This window comes from Hyaena hyaena, unplaced genomic scaffold (genome assembly GCF_003009895.1).
Source record: "Hyaena hyaena isolate Hyena2069 unplaced genomic scaffold, ASM300989v1 scaffold_11, whole genome shotgun sequence".
In the NCBI taxonomy this organism is placed as follows: domain Eukaryota; kingdom Metazoa; phylum Chordata; class Mammalia; order Carnivora; family Hyaenidae; genus Hyaena; species Hyaena hyaena.
The window spans coordinates 7,536,462-7,563,040 of NW_024080643.1; the positions used below are offsets into that span (position 1 = coordinate 7,536,462).

General features: G+C 39.8%; 1 protein-coding gene across 4 annotated transcripts in view; it reads left to right on the forward strand.

The window, feature by feature from the left end:
• Positions 1 to 25,717, forward strand: part of ZDHHC20 (zinc finger DHHC-type palmitoyltransferase 20) — a 68,497-nt gene extending 42,780 nt beyond the window's left edge. For 2 of the 4 annotated variants that reach the window (XM_039255643.1, XM_039255662.1), the window contains exons 5-13: positions 2,293 to 2,362; positions 3,907 to 3,939; positions 4,966 to 5,086; positions 14,479 to 14,611; positions 17,783 to 17,909; positions 20,776 to 20,865; positions 22,299 to 22,414; positions 23,531 to 23,608; positions 25,006 to 25,717. In XM_039255643.1, coding sequence (XP_039111574.1) covers positions 2,293 to 2,362; positions 3,907 to 3,939; positions 4,966 to 5,086; positions 14,479 to 14,611; positions 17,783 to 17,909; positions 20,776 to 20,865; positions 22,299 to 22,414; positions 23,531 to 23,568 — 728 coding nt within the window. In that variant the 3' untranslated portion in view covers positions 23,569 to 23,608; positions 25,006 to 25,717. Of the gene's footprint in view, positions 1 to 2,292; positions 2,363 to 3,906; positions 3,940 to 4,965; positions 5,087 to 14,478; positions 14,612 to 17,782; positions 17,910 to 20,775; positions 20,866 to 21,910; positions 21,956 to 22,298; positions 22,415 to 23,530; positions 23,609 to 25,005 lie in introns of those variants that run through there. The other 2 variants (XM_039255669.1, XM_039255651.1) reach the window with 2 other exon arrangements.
• Positions 25,718 to 26,579: the final 862 nt, after the last annotated feature.

Sequence of the window (26,579 nt, forward strand, 5' to 3'; positions counted from 1 at the left end):
TCACACTACCTCTGTCTGTCTCAAAATAAATAAATAAAAACTTAAGAAAATAAGGTCTGTGCTGTCTAGTCTCATCTCAGGGCCAAATGACCATCTCAGAATTTTGAGTGGAAGTGTAGAGGAAAAGAAAATGAGTACTCTGATCCTCCTCTGGGCACTAATTCAGCTGTGTGGGCCTTGGACAGATTGCTTTCTCTCGCGATTTTGGGGTGTTTTTCATCAGCTGAATGGAGAGATCAGCTAGGAGATTTCTACGGTCCTAAAGCTGAACTTTTTCTACAATGTCTGGCTTTACCTCCCCCGTGCTGAGGTGGTTCTGGAAGTCCCTGAGTGTAGCATGGCTTACTCATTTAAGAAGTGGATAGTTGTATGGGGCGCCTGGGTGGCTTAGTCGGTTAAGCGTCCAACTTTCGCTTAGGTCATGATCTCGCGGTTCGTGGGTTCGAGCCCCGCGTCGGGCTCTGTGCTGACTGCCAGCTCAGAGCCTGGAGCCTGTTTCAGTCTGTGACTCCCTCTCTCTCTGACCCTTCCCTGCTCACGCTGTCTCTCTGTCTCTCCTAGAAATAAATTTAAAAATATTAAAAAAAAAAAAAAAGAAGAAGAAGTGGATAGTTGTATACATCCTCTTCATCTTAAAGACACTTTTGTTGAAATTATAAAAGTAACACATGCCGTGATTAAAAAAAAAATTTTAGGGCACCACATGAAAAATGAGTTTACCTTTCCACCCTGGCACTGTTCCTAGTGGGACCCTGGGTGTCCCTGCAGACATTTTTTATGCTTGGCAGAGTATTGCAAAACTTACATACAATTAATGTATTTCAACAACTAAAGTGGATGGATATTAACCAATACAAATTCAGTTACCTGGATCGTGCCTCAAAATTGCACTTTGTCTCTTTTACATGTTAATTCACATCTGGAAGGTGGATGCATTTTGTTGGGATTTGTGAAGAGAAAAAATACATATGCTTACTTCCCATAGAGATGTGAAACATGCTGCATATTCAAACTGTTCTAGAATTTGCCTTTTTTCATCTGCTTTATTTGCATTTTTCCAGTTTAGTGTACACGTGTATTTTGTATGGAAAATTCTTGTTAAAGTCTGTGTAGTATTTTACCATAAGGATATATCATAAAATGCTTCGCTATTTACATAATTTAAGTACTTCATAATATTTTATTATTAAAAACAATGCTATAGTGAACACGTGTATAGAATTTTCTCGAAGTAGAGATCCTGGGTCAAAGAACGTATACATCTTAAGTGTTTATAGATACTCCCAGATTTCCTTCCAAAAAGATTGTAAACACGTAACAGCGCCCATGCATTACTTAGAGGGTATCATTAATTTAAATTTTTATTTTAACCTACTTTCTGAGCTAGGAAACAAACAGTAATGGCACAGAAAATAGGTTCAAATAAACAAATAGGATTGCAAGAAACAGGCAGCAACTCAGGCTTTTTAACTCTCTTTCACCCCAAAAAACCACCAGAACGTAGGAAATGGTGTCAGGGACTGGCGGGTATTTCCTGTCTGGGGCGCCCGCGCTGGGGCCGGGGAGCTGGTTCTTCTCATTCCTCACCCAGTTCGCAGGGCGGACAGCGCCGCCCCGGGGTCCCCGCTGCGGCGCTGCCGGAGCCGCTCTGGGCTCCGCTTAACCCGGGCGGAGCGAGCGTGAGCTGCAAGGGGACCGGTGGGCTGACCTGGGTCCCAGGGAAGGCGGCAGTGGCCTGTAGCCCCGGCAGCACCGAGGACGCCCGCTGCACCAGGAGAGCACGTGGGGCCTGCATTTCATTGCTCGGGCCTGGAACACGTTCAGCTGCTCCCCGGAGGCCTAGGCCCCTGCCTGCGGCCAGGTCGGCAAGCGTGTTTGCTTCAGAGGCCGCCGGGTGGAGAACAGTTAGCATCTAAGTGTCCTGTGGCCGCCTCTGTGTGCATCCCTAATCACGGGTTTAAAAAGTAGCTTTTGCGGGGCTCCTCGGTGGCCCAGTGGGCTGAGCCTCCCACTCCTGGTTTCGGTGGGTCAGGTCCAGCTCTCAGGTTTGGGAGTTGAGCTCTGCATCGGGTGGAGCCTGCTTGAGGTATTCTCTGCCCCTCCTGGCTGCCCCCTTCCCCCCCCCCCCCAGCGATGTGCACACTCTCTCCCTCTCAAAAAAACATGAACATTAAAAAAATTATTTTAATTATTGTCAATTTCACAGTTATTTGTAAAAGAATGAAAGCAAATGTTATAGTCAAATTAAGCTTGTACATCCTTCAACAATTTCTTTTTAATTCCGAAATGTAGCCATCAGATACTGTGAAAAATGTCAGTTGATTAAACCTGACCGGGCGCATCACTGCTCAGCATGTGAAGTGTAAGTATTACTCATTTGTTTTCATTTAACCCGAGCACTGCAGATAGGTGACAGGAGAATAGAAGGGGACGGAATACTTAATATGCTTTATACTCAGCAAAAACACTTCACGCTCTCCAGTTATTTGCTGTGTTTGCTGGGCTAACAAAAATACTTATGTAAGCTGGAATATACTCTGAAGTAATCTTCATTCCTGTACTAGTTGATAGAATTTTATTAAGTAGATTTCCTATACTTACACTTAATGCAATATTGATGAGCAAGTAATAACCCCTTTGAGAAAGATGACTTTATCTCCTGGATTAAAAAGACTATCATGACACTTTTCTTGTTTCTCTTGTTAATATTAAAACCTAACAAACCACAAAAATACTGTTTTCAATTACTGTCTGTGACATTGTCCCCAGAAAAATTTGAAAAATTTTGTGTGCACTTTTGAGAAGATAGCATGTTGGAGGAAAGATGTACAGTGTAGGTATCTCTGCTAGTCCGTGAACTTTAGTTACACAGGTTGTTTAACATTCTGGGTATTAGTTTATTCGTTTCTTACGTTACAGCCAGCAGCCCCTCTTTCCAGTCTGGGGATGTGTTCCGGGGCCCCCAGTGAATGCCTGAAACTGTGTAGACTCTGTCTTTTCTGTACATACATATCTGCGATAAAATAGAACTTCTGAATTATGCACAGTAAGAAATTAACAACAGTAGCTAATAGTAAAATAGATCAGTTAGAACAATATACTGCAGTAAGGTTATGTGAGTGTGAACTCTCTCAGTGTCTATGGTACACCCCCACTTACTGGGGTGAGATGAAGGGAGGTGAATGACATAAACACTGTGACGTGGAGTTAGGCAACACTGACCTCTCCCGATGGTGTGTCAGGGAGGACCGTCTGCTCTCAGGCCGTGGGTGACAGCTGCTTGCTGAAACCAGGAGAAGCGACTGAAGCTGGGGGAGGCTGCGGTGTTTGGGGTGCTCCGTGGTCTCGCTTTATCCAATCTGGATTACGTGTATTGGTGGGGAGGCAGATCTGGAAGGGTTTTTTAAATTACGAAAGCACAATAGTGCTTATCCATGGAATAAAATTTTGTGCATTATGTGGAAAAAATAACCACCTACGAGCCCATCACTGTTACTATTTTAATATATTTGCTCCTAAAGTTTTATTTTTATGTCTTGAATGTGGTTAAAATAGCATAGAGATTTCTGTATTTCATTTTGTCTCCCTCAGCTAATCTGTAAACTGGACCTATCTAATTTACGTGGTGTTATATGTACCGTATCAGTGTATTAAAATGTCATTTGATGTGGTTCGAGGCAGTTGACTGTGCTCAACTGAATTCCCATTATTAAAAATCATTATTTCTCACCTGTAAAAAGTACTTGTGGAAATATCAGAAGTTTTTTGTAACCTAATGTTCACTGGATTGGTTTTTCTAAGATGTTATTTCTAAAGGTAAACATTTCAGCCAAAGAAAGAGAAAATTGTGAGCAGTTAGCATTAGGGGAATTTTTTAATGATTTTCTTATGCTTCTTTGTTTTTAGATGTGTTCTTAAGATGGATCATCACTGCCCTTGGTATGTATGAGGGATAGAGGAGGTCTCACGGGGGTGGAGAGGTGGGAAGGAGAGTTGAGAGTAATTTTCCTCAGCCTTCCTAAATTTTGAAGGTCAGTTTACTTGTAGATGCCAAGATTGATGTCATATTTATATGCACATATATGTATGTACATGTTTATATTAAATGTAGTCCTTTAAATATTTTGACGTTATTAACCTAAGTAAGTATAGATTAAGAGTTGACATCGGGGCACCTGGGTGGCTAAGTCAGTTAAGTGTCCTACTCTTGATTTCAGCTCAGGTCATGATCTGCAGTTTGTGGGGTCTCGCCCCACACGGGGCTCCACACTGACAGCATGGACCCTGCTTGGGATTCTTCTCTCCCTTTTTCTCTGCCCCTCCCCTGCTTGTGCTCGCTCTCTCTCTCTCTCTCTCAAAATAAATACATTAAACTTTAAAAAAAGAAGAATTAACATCAAAATTCCAAATTTCTTAGGACACCTGTGTAGCTCAGTTGTTTAAGTGTCTGACTCTTGATTTTGGCTTAGGTCATGCCCAGGTTGAGCCCTATACTGAGCTTGGAGACTGCTTAAGATTCTTTCTCCCTCTCACTGTGTCCTCTCCCTCTCCCTCTCTCTCTCAAAAATAAAATAAAATTAAAAAAAATAAATTCCTAATTCCTCATAGAATTTATTAAAAACACACATCCACAATTAAGACACTGCTGCCCACTTCCCAGATGGCTCATTTCCAAGTAATAACGATTAAGGTTTTACTCTGTCATATGCATTACTGTTGTTTTTATTATGGCTTAAAAAATATCATAAAACTTACCATCTTAACCATTTCTAAGTGTACAGTTCAGTAGTATAAAGTCTGTCCCCGTGGCCATGCTCCTGGTCTTCAGAACTTCCTCCGCCTGCGCAGCTCGAATCCTGTGCCCGTCCCTGTCCCCGCAGCCCCCGGCCACACCACTCTGGGCTTTGTTTCTGTGAGTTTGTGGTTTGTCTTATTTTTACACCGTGACTTTTTTTATTCTTCCAGGGTGAATAACTGTGTGGGATTTTCTAATTACAAATTCTTCCTGCTGTTTTTATTGTATTCCTTGTTATATTGCCTTTTTGTGGCTACAACAGTTTTACAGTACTTTATAAAATTTTGGACGGTAAGTCTTTTTTTCTATCCTAAAATATATATTTAAGACTTTAAGATGCTATGTTCATAAAGAATTCCTTCATTCTCTATTATAGGTGGATATACTTTATTTCAGTTTTACTAGGTGGAATTTATAATGGATCAGAAAGCTGATCAGGTTATAATTTACCTTCATATGTGTGTATTTATTTGTATATAAATGGCTATTAAATAAGATGTAGTGAGCTGTGTTTTTAGTGACCCAAACTATTTTCACCAATATTCTAACCATAGACATACCAATTTCAGGGAAGTGATTGCTTTTAGCTGAGTTGAAGAGACTTATTGCAGTTTTACAGTAATAAAAGTGAAATTGCCAGTACCCCAAAAACCACTAATCTGTTTCCTGCCTCTATAGATGTTAATCTTTTTTCTATCACGAGTTGCAAAGGTTTTTTTTCCCCACATTCTCAGTTTGTATCTTATAACCCTGTTTTCTTTCGGTTTTATCAAATCAAAGTTTTATATTTTAAAGCAGCATTTTTGTGATTTCTGATTTTCCTATTTATTTAAAAGCCATACTTTTCCTTTGTATTTTTCTGGCTTCAGTCTGTTCACTGTAAATTCATACAGTAGTGACCCAGGTTTTCCTTTTCCTTCGGCATTTTTAACTATTTTTGTTTTCACATTTCAATCTTTGATTTTGACGGGGAGGTTATTGTGGTCAAAAGGTACTTTCTATTTACCCTTCCTAAAAATTCTGTTGAGATGTTTTAAGATGTAGGGTTAGTGATTGCACTGCTCGGGTGTGTTGGAGCCAGCCAGTCAGGACACGATTACCATCGGAAAGGCGGTTTGTTGCTCGTGGTGGCCCCGGGAGGGGGTGCCCGGCCGTGTAGGACCATACCCGCAGCCCCAGGCCGGGCAGGCAGATTTAGGGTGAGCCAGTTCAGTCCACATCTGCGGTTAGGGCAGGGCAGTGTTGTCTCCTGGGGAGGGGTGGGGGGGGGGCGGGGTGGAGGGTGAACTCTGGATTGGCTAGCTCACCCGTGCACAGAAGGGGGTGTTCCCTGCTGTCACTGAGAAAAGGACGGCTGTGGGAGAGGCAGCCTCTCTTCAGGGCCCCAGATGCCAGCATATCAGGAATACCGAAAATAGGAAAAGGCAGCTCATGCAGAAGGAGCTGTTATTATTCCCGTTTTCAGAGTTGAAAACGGCAGCGAGAGGAGGTAGGAAACTAGCCAAAGGGTGAACGTACATCTCTGTGTGTCAGCATGTGCAGCTCCTTTCCCCTGCGAGTTGCTTTTCGTAGTCTTCTTTGGAAATAACCTAATTAAAGCCTCAAGTTATCAAGTTATTTATCCAGGAGATAGCTAAGGACTTTCATTAAAACATTTTTGGATGTTTTAAACTTGAGGCCTTTAAAACCAGGGGATGCCGGTACTTTAAGGGCCTCTGTGTGCGTTAGAAAAGGGTGCCCCAGTGCTATGTGGCCTCAGCCCAGTGAGTGCTGGGTTCTGTTGCTCCCCTACTTCTCAGCACCTTTGTTCAGTTTACAACCCTCTTAACCCTATTCAGTGGCCCTATTTAAGTAAAGGCTTTAGTGCCAGATGAATAAAGTCTAACTTAGAGAATTTCACATTTCCTTATCAGTGTTTACATAAAATGATTTGTTAACTAAAGAATGAATAGTTTTGACTTCTATAGATTCGTTATGAGTAAGGAAAGACCTAGTAAACTTAAATCTATCTTTTTCTTCATTCAACAAACATTTACTGAGTATCTATTATGTGCCAGGCAGTGTTCTAAGCACTTCCTATAGATAAGTGAACAAAACAGAGTTCTGTTTTTATAGAACTTACTTTTGAGAAGAGGAAGGCATATAAACATAATAAATAAAGAAGTAAATCCTGTTGTGTATTAGAAAGTAAACACTATGAAGAAAAGTAAAAGTAGAGCAGAGTAAGGGATTCAGCAAGTTTCTTGGGGTGAGTATGACAGGGAAGACAGAAGTGTCAGAGTGATCAGGGTAGACCTCAGTGAGGAGATCGGAGTTGGGAAAAGATTTCACGGGAGTTAGTGGATATCTGAAAAAGGAATATGTGCACCCAGCATGGGAGCAGCTGAACATATAGAGCAAATGTTAGGCCTGCAGGGAGCAATACAGTAATAGTGGGGGCTTTAATACCCCATTTACATCAGTGAATAGATTGTCCAGACAGAAAAAATATATAAGGAAGAATTGGCGTTAAAATGACGTATTACAACAGGTAGACTTAAAAGACATACAGAACACTCGATCCAAAAGAAAGATTGAGTATAAATCGTATAAAACTAGAAATCAGTTACAAAAACGAACACTGGAAAACTCACAACTAAGAAAGATCTCGAATAACCTAACTTGACATTTCAAGGAACTAGAAAAAGAACATATAAGCCAAAGTTAGTTTAAAGAGGGAAATAACAGATCAGAGTGGAAATAAATTGAGACTAAAAACACAGTAGAAAAGATCAGTGAAACTAAGAGCTGGTTTTTTGAAAAGATAAAATAGGCAAACCCTTACCTACACTCACTACGAAAGAAAGAGGACTCAAAATTAGAAATGAAAGCAGACATTATAGCTGAGAGCACAGAAATGCAAAGGATCATTACAGACTACTCTGAACAATCATACGGCAACAAATTAGACAGCGTAGAAGAAATGGATACATTCCTAGAGACATGAAATAGAAAATCTGAACAGATTGCTAGTAACCAAGATTAAATTAATAATAACTTCCCAATAAGCAAAAGTCCAGAAACCAGATGGTTTGGTAGTGATTTCTACCAAACATTTAAATAATTAATGCCAGTCTTCAAAATTTTCCAAAAAAAAAAAAAAAATAGAAGAAGTAATACTTCCAAATTCATTTTATAAGACGAGTATTACCCTTACACAATAACACTACAAGAAAAGAAAATTATAGGCCAATATCCTTATTGAACAAAGTCATAAAAGTCTTCAAAAAAATATTAGCCAACTGAATTCAAGGATATGTTAAAAGAGGAGATACCTGGGTGGCTCTTTTGGTTAAGCATCTGACTTTGGCTCAGGTCATGATCTTACAGTTTGTGGGTTTGAGCCCCCCATCAGGCTCTGTGCTGACAGCTTGGAGCCTGGAGCCTGCTTCAGACTCTCTGTCTCCCTGTCTCTCTACCCCTCCCCTGCTTGTGCTTTCACTTTCAAAAATAAATAAACATTTAAGAAAAAGAGAACACATTAAAAGGATCATACACCATGATCAAGTGGGATTATTCCACGGATGCAGGTATGGTTCAGCATCTTTAAATCAGTCCATGCATACCACATTTTAAAAAATGAAGGGAAAAATCATATTATTTTGATAGATGCAGAAAAAGCATCTGACAAAATTTAGTGGCCATTTTTTGAAGTGTTTATTTTATTTTTGAGAGTATGAGCAGGGAAGGGTCAGAGAAAGAGATGGAGACACAGAATCCGAAGCAGGCTCCAGACTCTGAGCTGTCAGCACAGAGCCCAATGCGGGGCTCAAACTCATGAGCCAGGAGATCATGACTTGATCTGAAGTCAGAGGCTTAACTGACTGAGCCACCCAGGTGCCCCTCAATGACTGTTTTTGATAAAAATTCTTAACAAAGTAGGTATAGAGGGGTATGTTCCTCAACACGATAAAGGCCGTCTATGACAGGCCCACAGCTAACATACTGTGATGAAAAGCTTAAAGTTTTCCCCTAAGGTTAAGAGCAAGACAAGGATTAAGGCGCCTGGGTGGTGGCTCAGCCAGTTAAGCACTGGACTCTTGATTTCTGGTCAGGTCATGGTCTCACAGTTTGTGAGATCTAGCCCCACATTGGGCTCCATGCTGACAGCATGGAGCTTGCTTGGGATTCTCTTCTCTCTCTCTCTCTCTCTCTCTCTCTCTCTCTCTCTCTCTCTCCCCCTCTCCCTCTCCCCCTCCCCCTCCCCCTACTTAACGCTCTCTCAAATATAAACATTAAAAAAAATGAATAAGACAGAGATTCCCACTCTTACTACTTTTATTCAACATGATATATATTGGAAGTCCTATCCACAGCAATTAGGTAAGAAAAAGAATTCAAATAGGAAAGAGGTAAAATTGTCTGTTTGCATAATGCGTATGTTTAGAATACCCTAAACTCCACCAAAATGTATCCAAAGGATAAGGAGTGCTGATTCCAAGGGGCACACGCACCTCAATGTTCACAGCAGCACTATCTGCAGCAGCCACAGTGTGGAGAGAGCCCAGATGTCCATCGACTGACAAATGGATAAAGAAGATGTGGTCACAAAAGAGGACATCCAGATGGCCAACAGACACATGGAACGATGCTCAGTATCCCTCCTCATCAGGGAAATACAAATCAAAACCGCCCTGAGATACCACCTCACGCCGCTCAGAGTGCCTAAAATGAACAAATCAGAGAACTCTAGATGCTGGCGAGGATGTGGAGAAACGGGCACCCTCCTACACTGTTGGTGGGAATGGAAACTGGTGCAGCCCCTCTGGAAAACAGTGTGGAGGCTCCTCAAAAAATTAACACTAGAACTCCCCTAGGACCCAGCAATAGCACTGCTAGGAATTTACCCAAGGGATATAGAAATGCTGATGCATAGGGGCACATGGACCCCAGTGTTCATAGCAGCACTCTCAACAATAGCCACATCATGGAAAGAGCCTAAGTGTCCATCAACTGACGAATGGATCAAGATGTGGTTTATCTATACAATGGATACTACATGGCAATGAGAAAGAATGAAATCTGGCCATTTGCAGCAACGTGGATGGAACTTGAGAGTGTTATGCTGAGCGAAATAAGTCAGGCAGAGAAGGATACCATATGTTTTTACTTATAAGTGGATCAGGAGAAACTTCACAGAGGACCATGGGGGAGGAGAAGTGGAAAAAATAGTTGGGGAGAGGGAGGGAGGCAAACCATGAGAGACTCTTGAATTCTGAGAACAAACTGAGGCTGATGGGAGTGGGGGAGGGGAGGGGGGTGACGGGCATGGAGGAGGGCACTTGTGGAGATGAGCACAGGGTGTTATATCAAAACCAACTCGATAATAAACTATGAAAGAAAAAAAGATTGGTCGCGTGTGTGTATGTGTGTATATATACACACATACACTTATATGTATGTGGAATATTACTCAACAATCAAAAAGAATGAAATCTTGCCATTTACAACAATGTGGATGGAACCTAGAGTAATATTATGCTAACCGAAATAGTCGAGAAAGACCAATATATGATTTCACTCGTGGAATTTAAAAAACACAACAGATGAACATAGGAGAAAGGAAGGAAAAAGAAGATTAAAACAGAGGGAGGCAAACCATAACTATAGAGAACAAACTGAGGGTTACTATAGGGGTGTTGGGTGGCAGGGAGATTGGCTAAATGGGTGATGGGCATTAAGGAGGGCACTTGTTGGGATGACCACTGGGTGGTATATGGAAGTGATGAATCACTAAATTCTGTTCCTGAAATCATTATTACATTGTGCTAATGAAGTTGGATTTAAATTTTAAAAATAGGGGATGACATAAATATACTTTTATTCTATGTTGCTTTAGAAGCCTCACAAAGTATCTTTTATGATTTGAGAAGTACAGGGCGGATATATCTTCTCAATGAAGATACCTGCATGATTTTCATAGTCATCCTTTTATGCTGTTCTATCAATAAACATGAATTGAACAGAAAAAAATAAAAGACTTCACCAAAACTGTTAGAACCAAGAAACTAATTCAGAAAAGTTGCAGGGTATAAAATCAGTTCCATTTCTATATTAGTAACAAACTATCATAAGAGAAATTATGAAAAGAATCCCATTTACACTTGCATCAAAAAGGTCAAAATACTTAGGGAATAACTTTAACCCAGGAGATGAAAGAACTGTACATTGAAGACTGTAAGAGATTGATGAAAGCAATCGAAGGCACAAATAAATGGAAAGTTAATCTGTGTTCATGGACTGGAAGAATTAATATTGTTAAAATATCCATACTACCAGAAGCCATCTACAGATTCAGTGAAACCCATAACTAAGTTCCACTGGCATTTTTCACAGAAATGGAGCAAACAATCCTAAAATTAGTGTGGAACCACAGAAGACCCCAAAAAGCTAAGGCAGTCTTGAAAAAGAAGAACAAAGCTGGAGGTATCATGCCACCTCTTTTCAAACTGTATTACAGAGCTATAGTGATCAAAACCACTGGTATTGGCATGAAAACAGACACATAGATCAGTGGAACAGAATAGGCCAGAAATAAACCCATGAATCTTTGGTCAGTTAATTTTTGACAAAGGAGCCAAGAGTATACAGTGGGTAAAGGGCAATCTTTGCAATAAATAACGTTGGGAAACATGGACAGCCACATGCAAAAGAATGAAACTGGATCCTTATCTCACATCATACAAAAATCTGTTCCAACTGGATTAAAGACTTGAACATAAGACCTGAAACCGTGTATCTCCTAGATTAAAACATGGGCAGTAAGCTCCTTCACATTTTTCTTGAGATTTAACACCAAAAGCAACAAAAGCAAAAGTAAACAAGTAGGACTACATCAGACTAAGAAGCTTCTATGCAGCAAAGGAAATCATCAACAAATCAATAAAGCGGCCTGGTGAATAGAAGATATTTGCAAGTCATATCTGACAAGGGGGTAATGGGCAGAATATACAAAGAACTCCTATAACCCAGTAGCCAAAAAAACAATTTAAAAATGTGCAAAGGATCTGAACAGACATTTTTCCAAAGACATATGGATGGCCAGCAGGTGCATGAAAAAGTACTCAATGTCACTCACTAATCAAGGAAGTACAAATCAAAACCACAGTGAGGGATCAACTCTTACCTGTTAGATCGGCTGTTAATCAAAAGATAAGAAATAACTGGTGTTGGCGAGGATGTAGAGGAAAGGGAATCCATGCACTCTTGGTGGGAATGTAGATTGATTTAGCTGCTATGGAAACAATATAAAGATTCCTCAAAAAATGAGAACTACTGTATGATCCAACAATTCTACTTCTGGATTTCATCCAAAGGAAATGAGAATACTAACTTGAAAAAATTATGGGTAACCCTGTGTGCATTGCAGCTTATTTATAATAAGCAAGACATGAAAACAACCCAAGTATCCATCAGTGGACAAATGGATAAAGAAACGTGTGTGTGCGTGCGCGGGAACACACAATGGAATATTACTCAGCCATAAAAAAAGGAAATCCTGCCATTTGTGACCACGTGGATGGGCCTAGAAGACACACTAAGTGAAATAAGTCAGGGAAAGAAAAATACTATTGTCACTTATATGTAGAATCTAAAAAAAAAAAAAAACTTTCTTAACTCATAGAGCGAGCAGATTGGTGATTGTCAGGGACAGTACATGGGGGGTGGGCAAAGTGAGTGAAGATACTCAAAATAACATTAATAAGTCCTGGGTATAATGCACAACATAGTGACTCAAGTATATTTGAAAGTAGCTGAGATAGTACATCTTAAAAGATCTCACTAGGAAGAAAAAATTGTGACTGTGGTATGGATGTATTGTGATCATTTTGATATATATATATCTATATATAAAATCATGTTTTACAACTGAAACTAATACACTGCTGTACGTCAGTTATATCTCAGGTTTGGGTTTTTTTGTTTTTATTTTTAAAGTTTGACTGGGGTAGATCTCAGTAAGGTAAGATTTGAGCACAGACTTGAAGGGAGTTAGTGGACATCCGAGAGAAAACTTCTGAGGAAACATCTGGACTTTTTCAGAGCAAGGCCCAAAATTTTGTAGGAGCGTCCCGTCCCCACCGTGTGTGTGCAAGAGCCAGGAGGCTGGGGTGGCTGAGGTAGGAGAGAGAGGGACTCACGAGAAGCCCCGGCGGGTGGGCCCCGGAGAGTGTTGGAGGACCTGGTCTTCCCCGCGGGGTGAATGGGCACAGAGCAGCGACACGGTCTCACTGCCGCCTCACTCTGACAGCCAGGCTGACACTAGACGGCAGGGTGAAGGACAGCACCTCTGGGAAGGCTGTGGCCGCAGCACTGAAGGTCGTAAGGAATTCTCAGATACAGTTTTTTTAAAGAACCTACTAATAGCAAGTTTTTTAATAAAAACTATTTGCTGAAACTATTTATTCTTTCCTAGATATAAATCTCTGCTTTTAAAAACTGTGAAAGTGTGTATTTAAAGTGTACCTTGAATGCTCTTGAAGGGCTAAATATTGTCTGTGTTCTCTTTTGTGTTTTTGGAGAAAATGTCAACAACCTTTAGGGAGCAACCTCTCCATGTTCCTTCAAAACACAAAAGACCTATAAAACTAGTGTTCAGGATAATTTTGTATAAAATTTGGTTTCTTAATACATTATCTTTATTTGTACAAGCTTTGCCGCAGGAAATCTACAGAGAGTTGTCCAAAGGTAACAGAACATTATTGCCATTCCATTCTTGTGACATTTCTAGTAAATACATATGACACTCATTTGCTTCACAAGATGGGAAGTTAGAAGAATCACTTGATGTATTTAAAACACATTGTGGTTACTCTGGGAGAGAAGAGAAAAACATAAAAGAATCATCTAATGCTAAGAACCTTCCATTTCCCCTGTAAACAGTGTGTCAATCAAGCAGAAAACCATGCTGTCCTGGAAAGCCATACAGACGATTTTATTTTAAGAGCTAACACTTACGGGCTTCCTCATTCTCCTCAGATAATAATTCTAGGTTAAGATTTTGTTTCTGTCAAAATGAATATAGCTGTAAGAATGGGTAACAGAGAAGCTGTTTCCATTCACGAATACTTTGTGGTAAATGTATTTACCAAAATTGCTAATTACCTAAAAAAGACCGTAGGAAATGAGCGAGGATAAAAAGGTGGGAATCAGCACAGCTGAGGCCTGGGGATATTTGCTGCGGTGTTCCAGAAATAGAAGCTAGAGATAAACTTAACCACAGTTAGTGTCTCATCAGCAGCCTGTATAGTTAAAATAAGCAAATATTTTAGCATAGGTAAGGAAAACCGTGTCTATCCTGGATTTGGGGAAGGCATATGAATATATGCATTAAGTACAAACGGAAATGTTGAGCAAAAAACGGCATCCTTTTATTTTATTATTGAAAATATTAACTGAAATTTTTGAATGCTTAAGAGTGATTTTTAAAATCACTCTTTCAGCCTTTTATGTAAGCAATCTCCTTTGGTCATGCCCATTTTCTGTTTTTGGAGATGTTGTGTTTGGACTTGTTATCTAAATTTATTGTGTATTCTTCACATCTAGCAAGATTTTTGGTAGACTCCACGGTCTTTAGGAAGAACCAAACAATACATTTTAGAGGCTGACTGTTCTAAAATTTACTCTTCTTTTTCCTTCCTCAGAATGAACTCTCTGATACACGTGCTAAGTTCCACGTTCTTTTCCTCTTCTTTGTGTCTACGATGTTCTTCATCAGCGTCCTGTCACTTTTCAGCTACCACTGCTGGCTGGTGGGAAGAAACAGAACAACAATAGGTAAGCAGGTTAACAGAAATCGTAATTATTTAGGAAAATGACCATAAATGAGCATGAAGTATTGTGAGCAGATAGATGTTTTATAAAGAAGTGTAAAGCAGTTCCGTGTTAAGGTTAACCGGGACTGGATGAGAACCGTGGGTATATAATAAATGTTAACATTCATTATTTTGAAGGTTGAAGAAGTGAGATTGGCTTTCATATGTCTTTTCAGTAGTGCATTGTATGTAGAAGAACTGGCTGGGGCGCCTGGGTGGCTCAGTCGCTTGAGCGTCCGACTTCGGCTCAGGTCATGATCTCACGGTTCGTGGGTTCGAGCCCGCGTCGGGCTCTGTGCTGACAGCCAGCTCAGAGCCTGGAGCCTGCTTCACGTTCTGTGTCTCCCTCTCTCTCTGACTCTCCCCTGCTCATGCTGTCTCTCTCTCTCTCTCTCAGAAATAAATTTAAAAATTTTTAAAAATATTAAAAAGAACTGACTGTATAAATTTTAATAAATAAAAGCTGTTTCCTGCATTTATACAATGCCTTTTCAGAAATCAGCCTATAAAGGTAGACAGTAGGTTTATATGTTATAAGCAAGTTCATTCTCTGAATGCGAAAAAAAATTTTTTAATTCTCATTACAGCTTAGCTTCTTTTTTCAGCTAAAACATGTGTCCTTTACTTTTTCCCCCCACAGTTGATTGCACACTGACTGGCATGTCCCATGATTGGGTAGTGTTTTTAACATGGTTAGTCATTCCCATCTTTATGTCAACTGACAGTGAAACTTATGTATTATACCATTAATATCAGGCTTTATATCCTTGTTTTGCTCATTTTTTAAAGTAAAATATAGGGAGAAAACTCAGGTATTAAAATAATTAGGACAAACATTGCCTAATAAGGGTGACGTGGCGCTGCTCAAACTAAGCTCTCAGCCTGTAAGCAGTCGCCGTGCTGTAATTGAAATATTTAGCCATTGGCTAATGCACCAAAATACAACACAGGGATTTGTTGGGGCACCTGGGTGGCTTAGTCAGTTGAGCGCCCAACTCTTGATTTCGCCTCAGGTCATGGGATCGAGCCCCGTGTTGGACTGTGTGCTACACATGGAGCTTGATTGAGATTCGTATGAATAGAATAAGCAGAAATTTTGTAAAACATCATTAATCTATATTTGTAATGTACTCTAATATTTTCTGTTCTAGTTCATTAGAACGAAATGCTGGTCGCAAACCACTGAGTTGATTTCACAGCCTAATTAGGTGTGAAAAACCCCCATCCAGGTGTTTGAACCCACACCTGGGAAAGACCTGACCCAGACACGCCACCTCTCGTACAGCCTCGCTTCCGCACCCCGGGCCGTGGGCTGGCTCTCCATCCCTCCTTGCAGAGTCCTGCTCTTCTGTTCTCTGTGGTGCCACCGCTACCGTCTCCATTCCTGTCACCTCCCTACCTTGAGATCGCGTCTGCAAGCTCAGACCCTCCCAGGCAGGCACCGTCTTTGATCCTGGTGGCCAACAGGTCCCATAAACTAAATATTGAACCTTTTAATCTCTTGGAGCTGAAGAGCCCCTGGAATTTTCAGTGGGAATTTCCCATTCTCTGGCCGTTCTTCACCCTTTCATCTCCCTTCCCTGTGCTCCACCGCGTTTCCTCTCTGACCCTGCCCACCTTCCCCAGCACTGGTCTCTCAAGGATTCCCTTCTTTCCGGTCTCATTTTCTCGTCCTTTCCATTCTAGATCCCGTAACAAATGACTTTAACGACTCTTGACAGCGCTCTCACATTACACCTGCCCTGGCTTTCTCCCATAGTTCGTTTGCTGATCCGCGACCTGGTTACGCTAGCTCCCCACTTTATCCACACGTACACAAGTACACCCATACTTTCTCCTTTCAAACCCACCACTCTGCCTCTAACTTCTGAGGACAAATGTCTTTTCTGGTATCAAAGGTTAATCTTGAGAACTCTTCTAGAGGCTGTCCCATTTCTTCTAGAATTTTCTTCCATCAGTTTTTACTTTACTTTTCTATATCATCAACCTTTCCCAATTCCTCTCTCCCTGGCTTCTTATCCATAGCTTGTAGAAACATGCTATAAAATGCATTGTATTTTTAAATAAAGGAAGAAAAACATTTTTCTGGTAAAAAATGTAGCTTTCTCTAGCCCTCACTATACATCACTTAACAACCAGTTTTGACATAATGGTCTCTGATTACCATCTGCTGCTGCTTTTATTCGTTGTTCAAGATTATGTTCAAGTGCCACCACCCCCATCCACACATGTATCCGTGTCACAGAGCAGTTTTGTTAGACTTCTTTAGACTGTCTGCTGTTTAAGGATTTCATCTAATTTACCTTTGGATCTCAAACACCAGGTACTGTGCCAACAGGCATGTGGTAAGAATTTCATAAGTAATGAATGAGCGAAGTTGCAAGAGTTAGCATATCTTTTTTAAAAAGAGATATAGGGGTGCCTGGGTGGCTCAGTCAGTTAAGCATCTGACTCTTGATTTCGGCTCAGGTCACGCTCTCACAGTTCATGAGTTTAAGTCCCATGTGGTTCTAGTGCCGTACTTGCATGTATGCCGTACTTGCATGTACGCTCACATGCATGTTCACATGCTCTCTGCCTCAAAGTAAATAAACATGCATTTATTTATTTATTTATTTATTTATTTATTTATTTATTTAAAATGTCTTTTTTATGTTTTATTCTTCCGAGTGAGACAGAGCATGAGCGGGGAAGGGGCAGAGAGAGAGGGAGACAGAATCTGAAATCTGAAGCAGGCTCCAGGCCCTGACCTGTCAGCACAGAGCCCAATGTAGGGCTTGAACTCATGAACCATGATATTATGACCTGAGCTGAAGTCAGGCACTTAACTGAGCCATCCAGGTGCCCCATAAACTTTTTTTTTTTAAGTGAGACACAATGAACTCACTTCAGTAAATTTTTAGTAATGTTAAATAATTATTTTCACATTCTCATTTTATAAAGGTGATGAATTACTAAGAGGCAGTAATTTTCCCCACATAAGTTTGAGAAGTTTTTTAATTGTTACAAATATTTGTTTTAAATTATATTTATAAAACTTTGATATCAAAGAGAGTAAGCAAGAAAATTGTTACTTTCCATCCTTGTATAATTTTTAAATAGATTCTTTTTTTAATATATGTACCTGTAACAGAATCATTCCGCTCACCCACATTTTCATATGGACCTGATGGAAATGGTTTTTCCCTTGGATGCAGTAAAAATTGGAGACAAGTCTTTGGCGATGAAAAGAAATACTGGCTACTTCCCATATTTTCAAGGTAATTTATAAACTGTAGGTCTCAGAAATTACAGAATCTGTGATAGTCTCTATCTCTGGTTAAATATCTTAAGATTCAGAGAATACTGTGTAGGACATTCTGTAAGCCTTGAGAATGAAAACTCAAAATATCTTGATTATAAAAAATATTTTATTTTTCATGTTTTTTATTACATGGGGAAGAAGAGAGTTTGGGCATATATTTGAATGGAAAATAGACAAAAAAGGTGATTCGTAAAAACAGCAGTCACTTTCTCCTTAAAAATGAAAATGAGTTGTTTGAAGTAGAAAATGATTAGAATTTGTACTTACTAGCTCCATCTCAAAGATTGTATCGCAGATTATTCTATTGTGTTTTAAATATTGTGTACACTGTCCATTTTTTGTTCGGTCTTTTTTCTGTTTCATTTGGCAGATCCTTTTGCTGTATTTTTAAGTATATCAGTCTCCTCTGTGTACTTTATTGTCTCCTGTATTACAAAGTTTTCCACTCTGGATAGAACATAGACTAGTATTTTTTAAGATTATTTGCTCTAAATAGCAATTTCCATGTTGACTGGTTTGGTTGCTCCCCCCTCCCCCGCCCGTTCTTTAAAGATGTTGTTCCATTAACTTATGGCTTGCATTGTTTTTTACAAGAAATCAGCGTCATTCATCTTTATTCCACTATTTGTAAATTACTTTTTTTTTTTTTTTTGCCCTTTAGCTACTTTTAAGGTTTTATCTTTATAACTGATTTTAAGCAGTTTGATAGGATGTAGGGTTGCTTTGTATTTATCCTCTTTGGGGTTCATTAGGCTTCTTGGATCTATGAATTTACAGTTTTCATCACAATCGAATAATTTTAATCATGTCTTCCCATGGTTTTTCAGACACTCCTAAATACACGTATGTTAAGTTGCTTGGTTCTTCCCTGCTCCCCATCTTTTTTCTCTATCTGCTGAGGTTTGGATAGTTTCTATTGCTGTGTCTCTGAGTTCACTGATCTTTACTTCGGTGATGTCTGCTCTGCTGTTAAGCTCATCTAATGAATTTTTTATTTCAGATCCTGTGTTTTTCAGCTCTAGAAGTTCAGTTTAGTTCTTTTTTTAATATCTTAAATGTGTCTTCTCATTATGTCTATTTTTCCTGTTAATTCACAGACATATTTATAATCACTAATTTAAAGTGATTGCTTCACATTTTCATGGTTATTTCTAATTATTTTCTATTAACTGGTTTATTCTTACTTGTGGATCACATTTTCCTGCTACTTTTCTTGCTAGTAATTTTTGATTAGATAGTAGACATTTTGAATTTTGTGTATTAAGTTTTGCTTTCTTCCTTTGGTAGTTACTTATGTTTCTAGCATGGTCCTTTTGAGACTGTTTTAAACTTTATGTTGGGCTTAAAGTGGCATTTTCTTTAGGGAAAGTTTAGCCCTGCAACACAGGTGAGAGACAGCTGGGTTCTCTACCGAATCAAAATGTTCAGTAAGATTTCTCTCGTCTGGCTGGTCAGATGCGAATGCCTTCCAGTGCCATAGGAGCCTTATGAATTGTCCAGCTTGTACTTGCCAGTTGTTCTTTCCCCAGATTCACATGTGTAGTTTAGCATTCATCAGAAGACTCCAGGAAAATGCTGTGCACATTGCTGTAGCTCTTTCTCTGCATGTCTGTTCTTCCTCAGCTCTGTCCAGTAGATTCAAGCTCCTCAGCTTCTTGAAATGTGCATCTTTGTAGTCTCAATACAATGAGACAAGCTTGCTCAGCTTGTTTCCCCTAGTGGTGCTCAGGTCCTGGCAGAAAGCTGGGACTCACTTGATTGGTTTCTCTTCTTTCAGAGACTACAGTTCTGTGTTGCCTGCTTGGCTACACAGTTGCCAGTTACTGTATATCCTCTTCAGTTTTCTGGTTATTTGTAAGAGGAGGTCGCATTTATCAGTTAAGCCATCTTGGCTGGAAGTGAAAGTCCCTGTTTTACGTAACTTTGGTATTTTTAAAATGTGAAATTAAGATATGTCTATACTTTTTTTTAAATTGTAAACTTCTGGGGCGCCTGGGTGGCTTAGTCGGTTAAGCGTCCGACTTTCGCTTAGGTCATGATCTCGCGGTTCGTGGGTTCGAGCCCCGCGTCGGGCTCTGTGCTGACTGCCAGCTCAGAGCCTGGAGCCTGTTTCAATCTGTGACTCCCTCTCTCTCTGACCCTCCCCTGCTCACGCTGTCTCTCTCTCTTTCTCTCTCTCCTAGAAATAAAAAAAATAAAAAACATTTAAAAAAAAATTTAAAAAAAATAAAATAAAATAAATAAATAAATAAATAAATTGTAAACTTCTTAGGGCAGAGATTTTCTTCTCTTTTGTTCACTGCTCTATCCCTACCCCTTAAAATAGTACCCAGAGCATTGTAGGCATTTCATAAATACTTGTCAAATGAACAAATATATGGAACTTGCATCCTGAGTTCCATTTTGTGCCTTTATGATGTCTTAAATGATAGTGATGATCAGGTCAGTTACCCAAATATTTGATTACCTATGTTTGAGATATCATAATCTTAATAATCATCATAATCTTAATAAACATTGTAGTCTTTATTACCCAAGTTTTTAGTTATCCAGTTTCCCTGATACTTGAATACCTATGTTTGAGGTATCATAACAGGCATCATAATCTTAGTCATCATGAAAGATACTGTTAATTAGAAGAGAAGAGGCTTGTTTCTCAGTTAGACTAGTAACCCTCTAAATTAGAAAATTTTAAGAATTATTCTCTATAATGACAACTTCTGATTTCTTTATAATATGCCTTTGAAGAATAGTTACTAAATTTGACCACCTTGATTTACATTAATATGACTTAAATTATTACTACATTTTTCATTATGCAGCTTGGGTGACGGCTGCAGTTTTCCAACTCGCCTTGTGGGGATGGATCCAGAACAAGCTTCTGTTACACATCAGAATGAATATGCCAGAAGGTGTGCTTCTTGTCATTAAGTTTTCAGCATCCATTATAACGCTGTGTGTGTGTGTGTGTGTGTGTGTGTGTGTGTGTGTGTGTGTCACAGTCACATAAATGCAGTAGTAATTTGTGAGCCAACATAGATAAAAAGAGATTCTATATAGAAATTTTCTGAGAGTCAACGTGTGTGTGTACCTAATATGTTGAGGACAGCCGTGTTGTTTGTCATCCGAATCAGAACCCTTTTGATATTAAGAGAGAGAATGCTTGCTATTGCTATTAATGGTTGAACCAGGACTAGTCACAAATAACTAGAAATCTTGGGGCAAACCAGGAAACATGGCTGTCTTAAATACGCTACATCTTCCTAGAAACCAAGATATTCTTTCAAGATTTGATTCTGTTCGTTTGTATCAGCTATATTTTTTTCAAAGAAACTGGTCATGCTATCCTTCATTGTATTTTGATAAATAGATGTTAACTGCAGTGTGAAAATATTAATGAGGATTTCACAAATACAAATGTAAAATTTTTTCTCATTCATTCATCCTAGAAGATATTTTCTCAGTATTTCCATGCCAAGCAAGCTGATTCCTAAATTCAGAGAAATAGTTCCTTTTAAATGAAATTTTAAAGAAGATAGAGATGCTTCTGTCAAAGCGAAACAGTTGAAATTTATGTAAGACAGAAAGAAATTGTGGGGGAGGATGGATTATAAATTCCAAGCCAGCCTATTAATATCAGAACACAGACCTGAGAACCTACAGTCTTTGGGCCTTAGAACTCCAACTCTTACTGTGGGTCTGAACAAGTCACCTAAACTGTGTGACACTCGGTGTCCAGCTCTGTCAAATGAGGATAATCATACCTACTACCTCCAGGGGTCATTGTGAAGGTCGACATGTGCCTAACGCACCTAGCACAGTGTGTGGCCCATAGTAAGTACGCGGGGAACTCCGGCTCCCTTTTCCTTCTCCCGCTCCTCCATTCCCTCCCTCCCCGGCTCTCTTAGCAAGAAAAGTGAGTCTACACTAAATCACTAAATCATTTTTTCCCCTTAGATCTAAACTGCAGAGGTAGAAAGCAGAAAACTTGGGAAATGACAGGTAACTTTTTGTCCTGGCCACAGACCTAGATCCTCACCTTGTGCTACCCTACGGCTCTTGATTAACATATGTTTTAAAAGTTTCACACCAGCCTTTGGAGCTTTTTTCTTTTGTCTAATTGTTTTCATTGGCACTGTTGGAATATAGATTCTTGGGTCTAGAGAGCCATTGAGTTGGGGGTTGGGGGCATATTTTTCTTTTGAAGTTAGAGGTTTTTTTAGAGTGCTGAGATCTCATGAGTTGCCCTCACATATGTAGGAGAAGGAATACTAATTGGCTGCTTATTAATTATCTGTAATTGAACATTAAACTGGTTACTAAATTATTTTCCTCCTCTTTTCAGTATTGGCTCAAATCAGCCCTTTCCTATCAAACCACTTAGCGAATCAAAAAACCGATTGTTGGACAGTGAATCTCAGTGGACAGAGAATGAATCTGAAGAAGGCACTGTCCGATCAGGTAATGCTTGTCTTCTTGAAAACATTGCTTTTTCTGGTTAAAATGAAGATTAGCCAGGTTTCACAAAGGTGGAAGAATCAAAATAACATCGTATTTAAAAATACTAAGATACAGGAGACTTTTAAATAAATACCTTGCATACGGGGTGTCAGTGTTTATTGGTAGCTTTTATGGAGGAAAAAGGTTTGAGTGAAGAAGTTAGTTAGTGCTGTGTTTTGTTCTGTTCACACAATTGGAATTTTGTTGCCCAGCCACGTATTTCTTGACCTCAGACATAGAAAGTTCTTTTGGCATTCACTATTCCGAATAACATTTAAACAAGATTATTCTTTAGGGCCTGAATTTTGTTTATTTGAAAACAATTTTTGAAATGCATTGTAGTCTTTGCTGCCTTAGTATAAAAAGAGTGCACCGAATATATTTTAATCCTTTTCCTGATTAGTTAATTAGTTAATCATTTCGTGAATTACGGTCATGAATTATGGCACATACAGAACAGTTGACAAGGCAGAGGGGGGCTTTCGAACCAGGCCAGGTTCCCACCACAGTCTGGCCCTTTAACAAGCATTACAGCCTAAACTATACGCAGGGGGTTTAGTAGCAATAGTAATAACACTCTCCTCATCTTGCATTCTGGGAAAGAGGTCTGGACATTCAGATCATTTTGTACTAACTCAAGGAAATACCCTAAAATTTGAAAACTTACTATCAGAATTTCTGATTTTTTGTTTGTTTTTGGCTTTTAGCAGTGCTTAAATTATTCTCTTTAATTAGCATCACTAGGGTATTCTCTTGGATTAGTCTTCATTAGGATCGTTAGACCCCCATGCATTAGGTCAAGGGGAAAATTCATTCGTGGGCTTCACAATTATTGCTGCTGAACATCTTTCAAAGCCAGTGGAGGTTTTCACAAGTATAAGCTTTAATAAAGCCAGACTTTTGGCTCTTAGCACCTCTGGGTTCTGCAGGAGCGCATGGCTGTGGTTGATGCCATAAGCATGCTGAGTGCTGACATACGGCTCACTTTACTGTGATCGTCCATTTTACCATTTAGCCAGAAACTTAATACCTTTTTTTTTTTTTTTGGTCATGTCATATATAATTATGTGCTTACAGGGACAAATAACCATGTTACAGTGGCAGTAGAAAATTGAGTACCACTTGTTCATAGCTAACCATTTGAATAAGAGCAAGGTAAGACAGTCTAAAGGTAATTCCCTTGAACAAATGCAGTTGTTTTCATATTTTGTCATCTCAAAAAAATTTGCAACTCAATTTTTTGTACTTTTTCAATTATATCTACAAAATTAGGTAGTTGAGAAGAGATTGGAAGGTAACGGCTGCCTAAATCCCATCTTTCTTTCCACTCCTAGCACAATCTTAATAAACATGTATTGGTAGATGAATGAAGAAACTGGAAACTTCTTTGGGTTGGCATGTGGACAACTAATCTTGTCAGTAAACAGTGTCTTATTAATTCGTTTGAGAAGAACAACATGACTTTTGCCTACTGTTAAAAAATTTTTGCTCCAGAGAAGAGTGACTGATTAGGCTGCAGGAAAGACTGACGAGGTTCACTGATGTGGTTTATTTCGTTGGCAAAGGTAGAGCAAAGAGCGGTTTCCCGCCGCCGGGCCACACTGATGAGCCGTCCTGTCTGGCCAGCCCGGAGACCGTAGCCAGGGGAAATTAATTTAAAAAGCAACAGAGAGCATCCCAGACAGACTAAACATAAACCTTGGGACACCTAGTGAGACTGATGTGACTCAGTTGAAGTGTGAGGGGTGTGCTGCACTGCGTCCGTCCAGAGGCTTCACAGCAGGGAGCTCGCTGGCGGCTCGGCTCGCTCAGGACCCAGTAGCATCTGAAGTCTTCCTGCATAACAGGTGACCACAGACTTAGCAACTTAGGACGATATCCATTTATTATCAGTTTGTCTGTGTCAGGAGTTCATTGTTTCAAGGAGTTCGCATCCGGCGTCTCAACTAGGGAACATCTGCTTCCCCCGCTCAGCAGTTTTCGTTCGCGTGCAGCTCCTCACGAAGGACCTGGCGCCCGTGTCCCAAGTAACAGCGGCCCGAGGAAGAGCCGGCAGAGTCCGAACGGAGGCCGGGGCGGGCTGGCGCCGGGCTGGCCTCTGAGCATGCGGGGTTGTGTGGCCTGTGGGGACCTGGTCCCAGGCTCCTTCACGCGGGCGGGGGAATGTCTGACGCGAGTGGCTGCTGAGAGTCCTGGGCAGCCTGTGAATCCCGCTGTGGCTGCTTCCCCGCAGCCGGCCGCGGCCTGAGGCGGCGCACGTAAACATGTCTTCGCGCGGTACGTCCAAGTCAGCGGTAAGGGAGGCCCAGAAGAATCCACCTCTTTTAAAATGCTCTCTGGTTTGCTTCAGAGGAAGAAAGCCAGCACTACCCCTTACTCACTGTTTATAAAAATCTTTGTTATTCTTACGATATTAGTTGTATTGAAGTGTTTGTTTCCTGTCTTATTTTAGCAGCTTTATACCTTAGCCCAGAGAGCCACTTAATAAATCTGATTTTCAGAAATATAAAATTAAGTTTTAACCAATAACTCAATTGTTTCTGGTTTTGTAGGTTTATAAAAATGTATTATGGACTGATATTTTCAGTTTTATTTGCAAGAAAATGATCAATGGAATGAAATAATTGAAGTATAACAGAAGATATATTTTTTCAAAAAGGAAGCCTTTGTACAGATCGCTGGATTCACAGAAGCACTACTCCGGAGCAGGAAGATGCCTTAATCTTACATAAACCCATTTGTGCTACATCGACTTACTGCTACAAAAGTGACTTGATTTTACTTTGGAAATAACACCTATTATGAGATACTACAGTGTGAGCTATCAAAACACATGTTAACACAGCATATGTATTTTTCTGACACCTGAGTTATATTGTTAGAGTTGTTCCTTTGTATCCATGTAAGTTTTCACTCCAGAAACACAAGCTGAGAAGTTGTCTTAGGTGAAGCACGCGTAGGGCAGTGCGGTGGCTGGTACTGTGGCTTGTGCTGACTGTGTAAGGAAACGAAAATAACTTTTTTTTATTGGGTGTTTGCTAATTTATAATTACTGTTTTATACTTTTCAACATTTTTAATAAAGTTTTTTTATTGTTGGCTATAAAATAACACTCAGAAAGATTCAGGTATCTAAATGCAGTTATTTAAAACATGGAACACATTTGTATAATTCATTGAGGGCTTAGTTCTAAACATTAATACGACCGTGTAACGTAGTGTTGTGCCCAAGGCTTAAATAGAAATACTTTTGGTTTTCTCTGCTTTCAAATTGCTTTTTGGGTGAACTTCCGTGGGTATTTTTAGGGGCAGGGAAACACAAAGGCACATGTGCTGTAGAGAAATACTGGACATCGAATAGTGGCAGTGGCTAGAAGAAAAGTAAAGAGGGAGATGGGCAGGTATTGTAAGCTGTTAAAAATTATTCATAGTCCTGCGGTATTGAGAGTACAGTGTGCTTTGACCTTCAAGTGTCAGTTTAGGTAATTACTAAAAATTACTTTGAAACTTCTTAGCAGTAATCCTGTGAAAGGGTAACCAGTGACTTACAATGCAGTTTGAAGGTGAAACTGCTTAGCGTAATTCTGCTTTCAGGAAAGAAATTCTAACCTGACTGGTCCACTCACAGCTCCAGTCTGTGAGCAGTGGGTTCCACTCTTCGTGCCAAATTTGAAAGCTGACTTCCTAAACAGCAGCCCCTTCCTGCCTGGTAAACATACATACCCCTTTTCCTTTTGAAATCCAATCTAAGCGACAGGAATTGTTGCATTAATCCTAAGGGAAAATACTGTATCCTGTAAAGGGGAAACAACATAGAAATGTTACTCCTCATTTATCCTGTTTACTCATATGTACACACACGCCCCAAAATGGTTGCTTGCTTCCAGTATTGGATAGAGCTGGGTCTTAACCAGCGTCTGTAAATATTGACCATTACAGTTTATCTGTCTGTAAAATAGGATTGGGGGAAGGGGTATTATGCATGGGTTGGACTGGATGACCTCTCTCTTTGATTCCTAATTTTGCAAAAGTAACCTTATATTTCATTCATCCAACAAATATTTTGGGGATACCTTCTCTGTATGCCAAACATATGCTATAGGGATAGCTCTGTAATTTCCTAATGC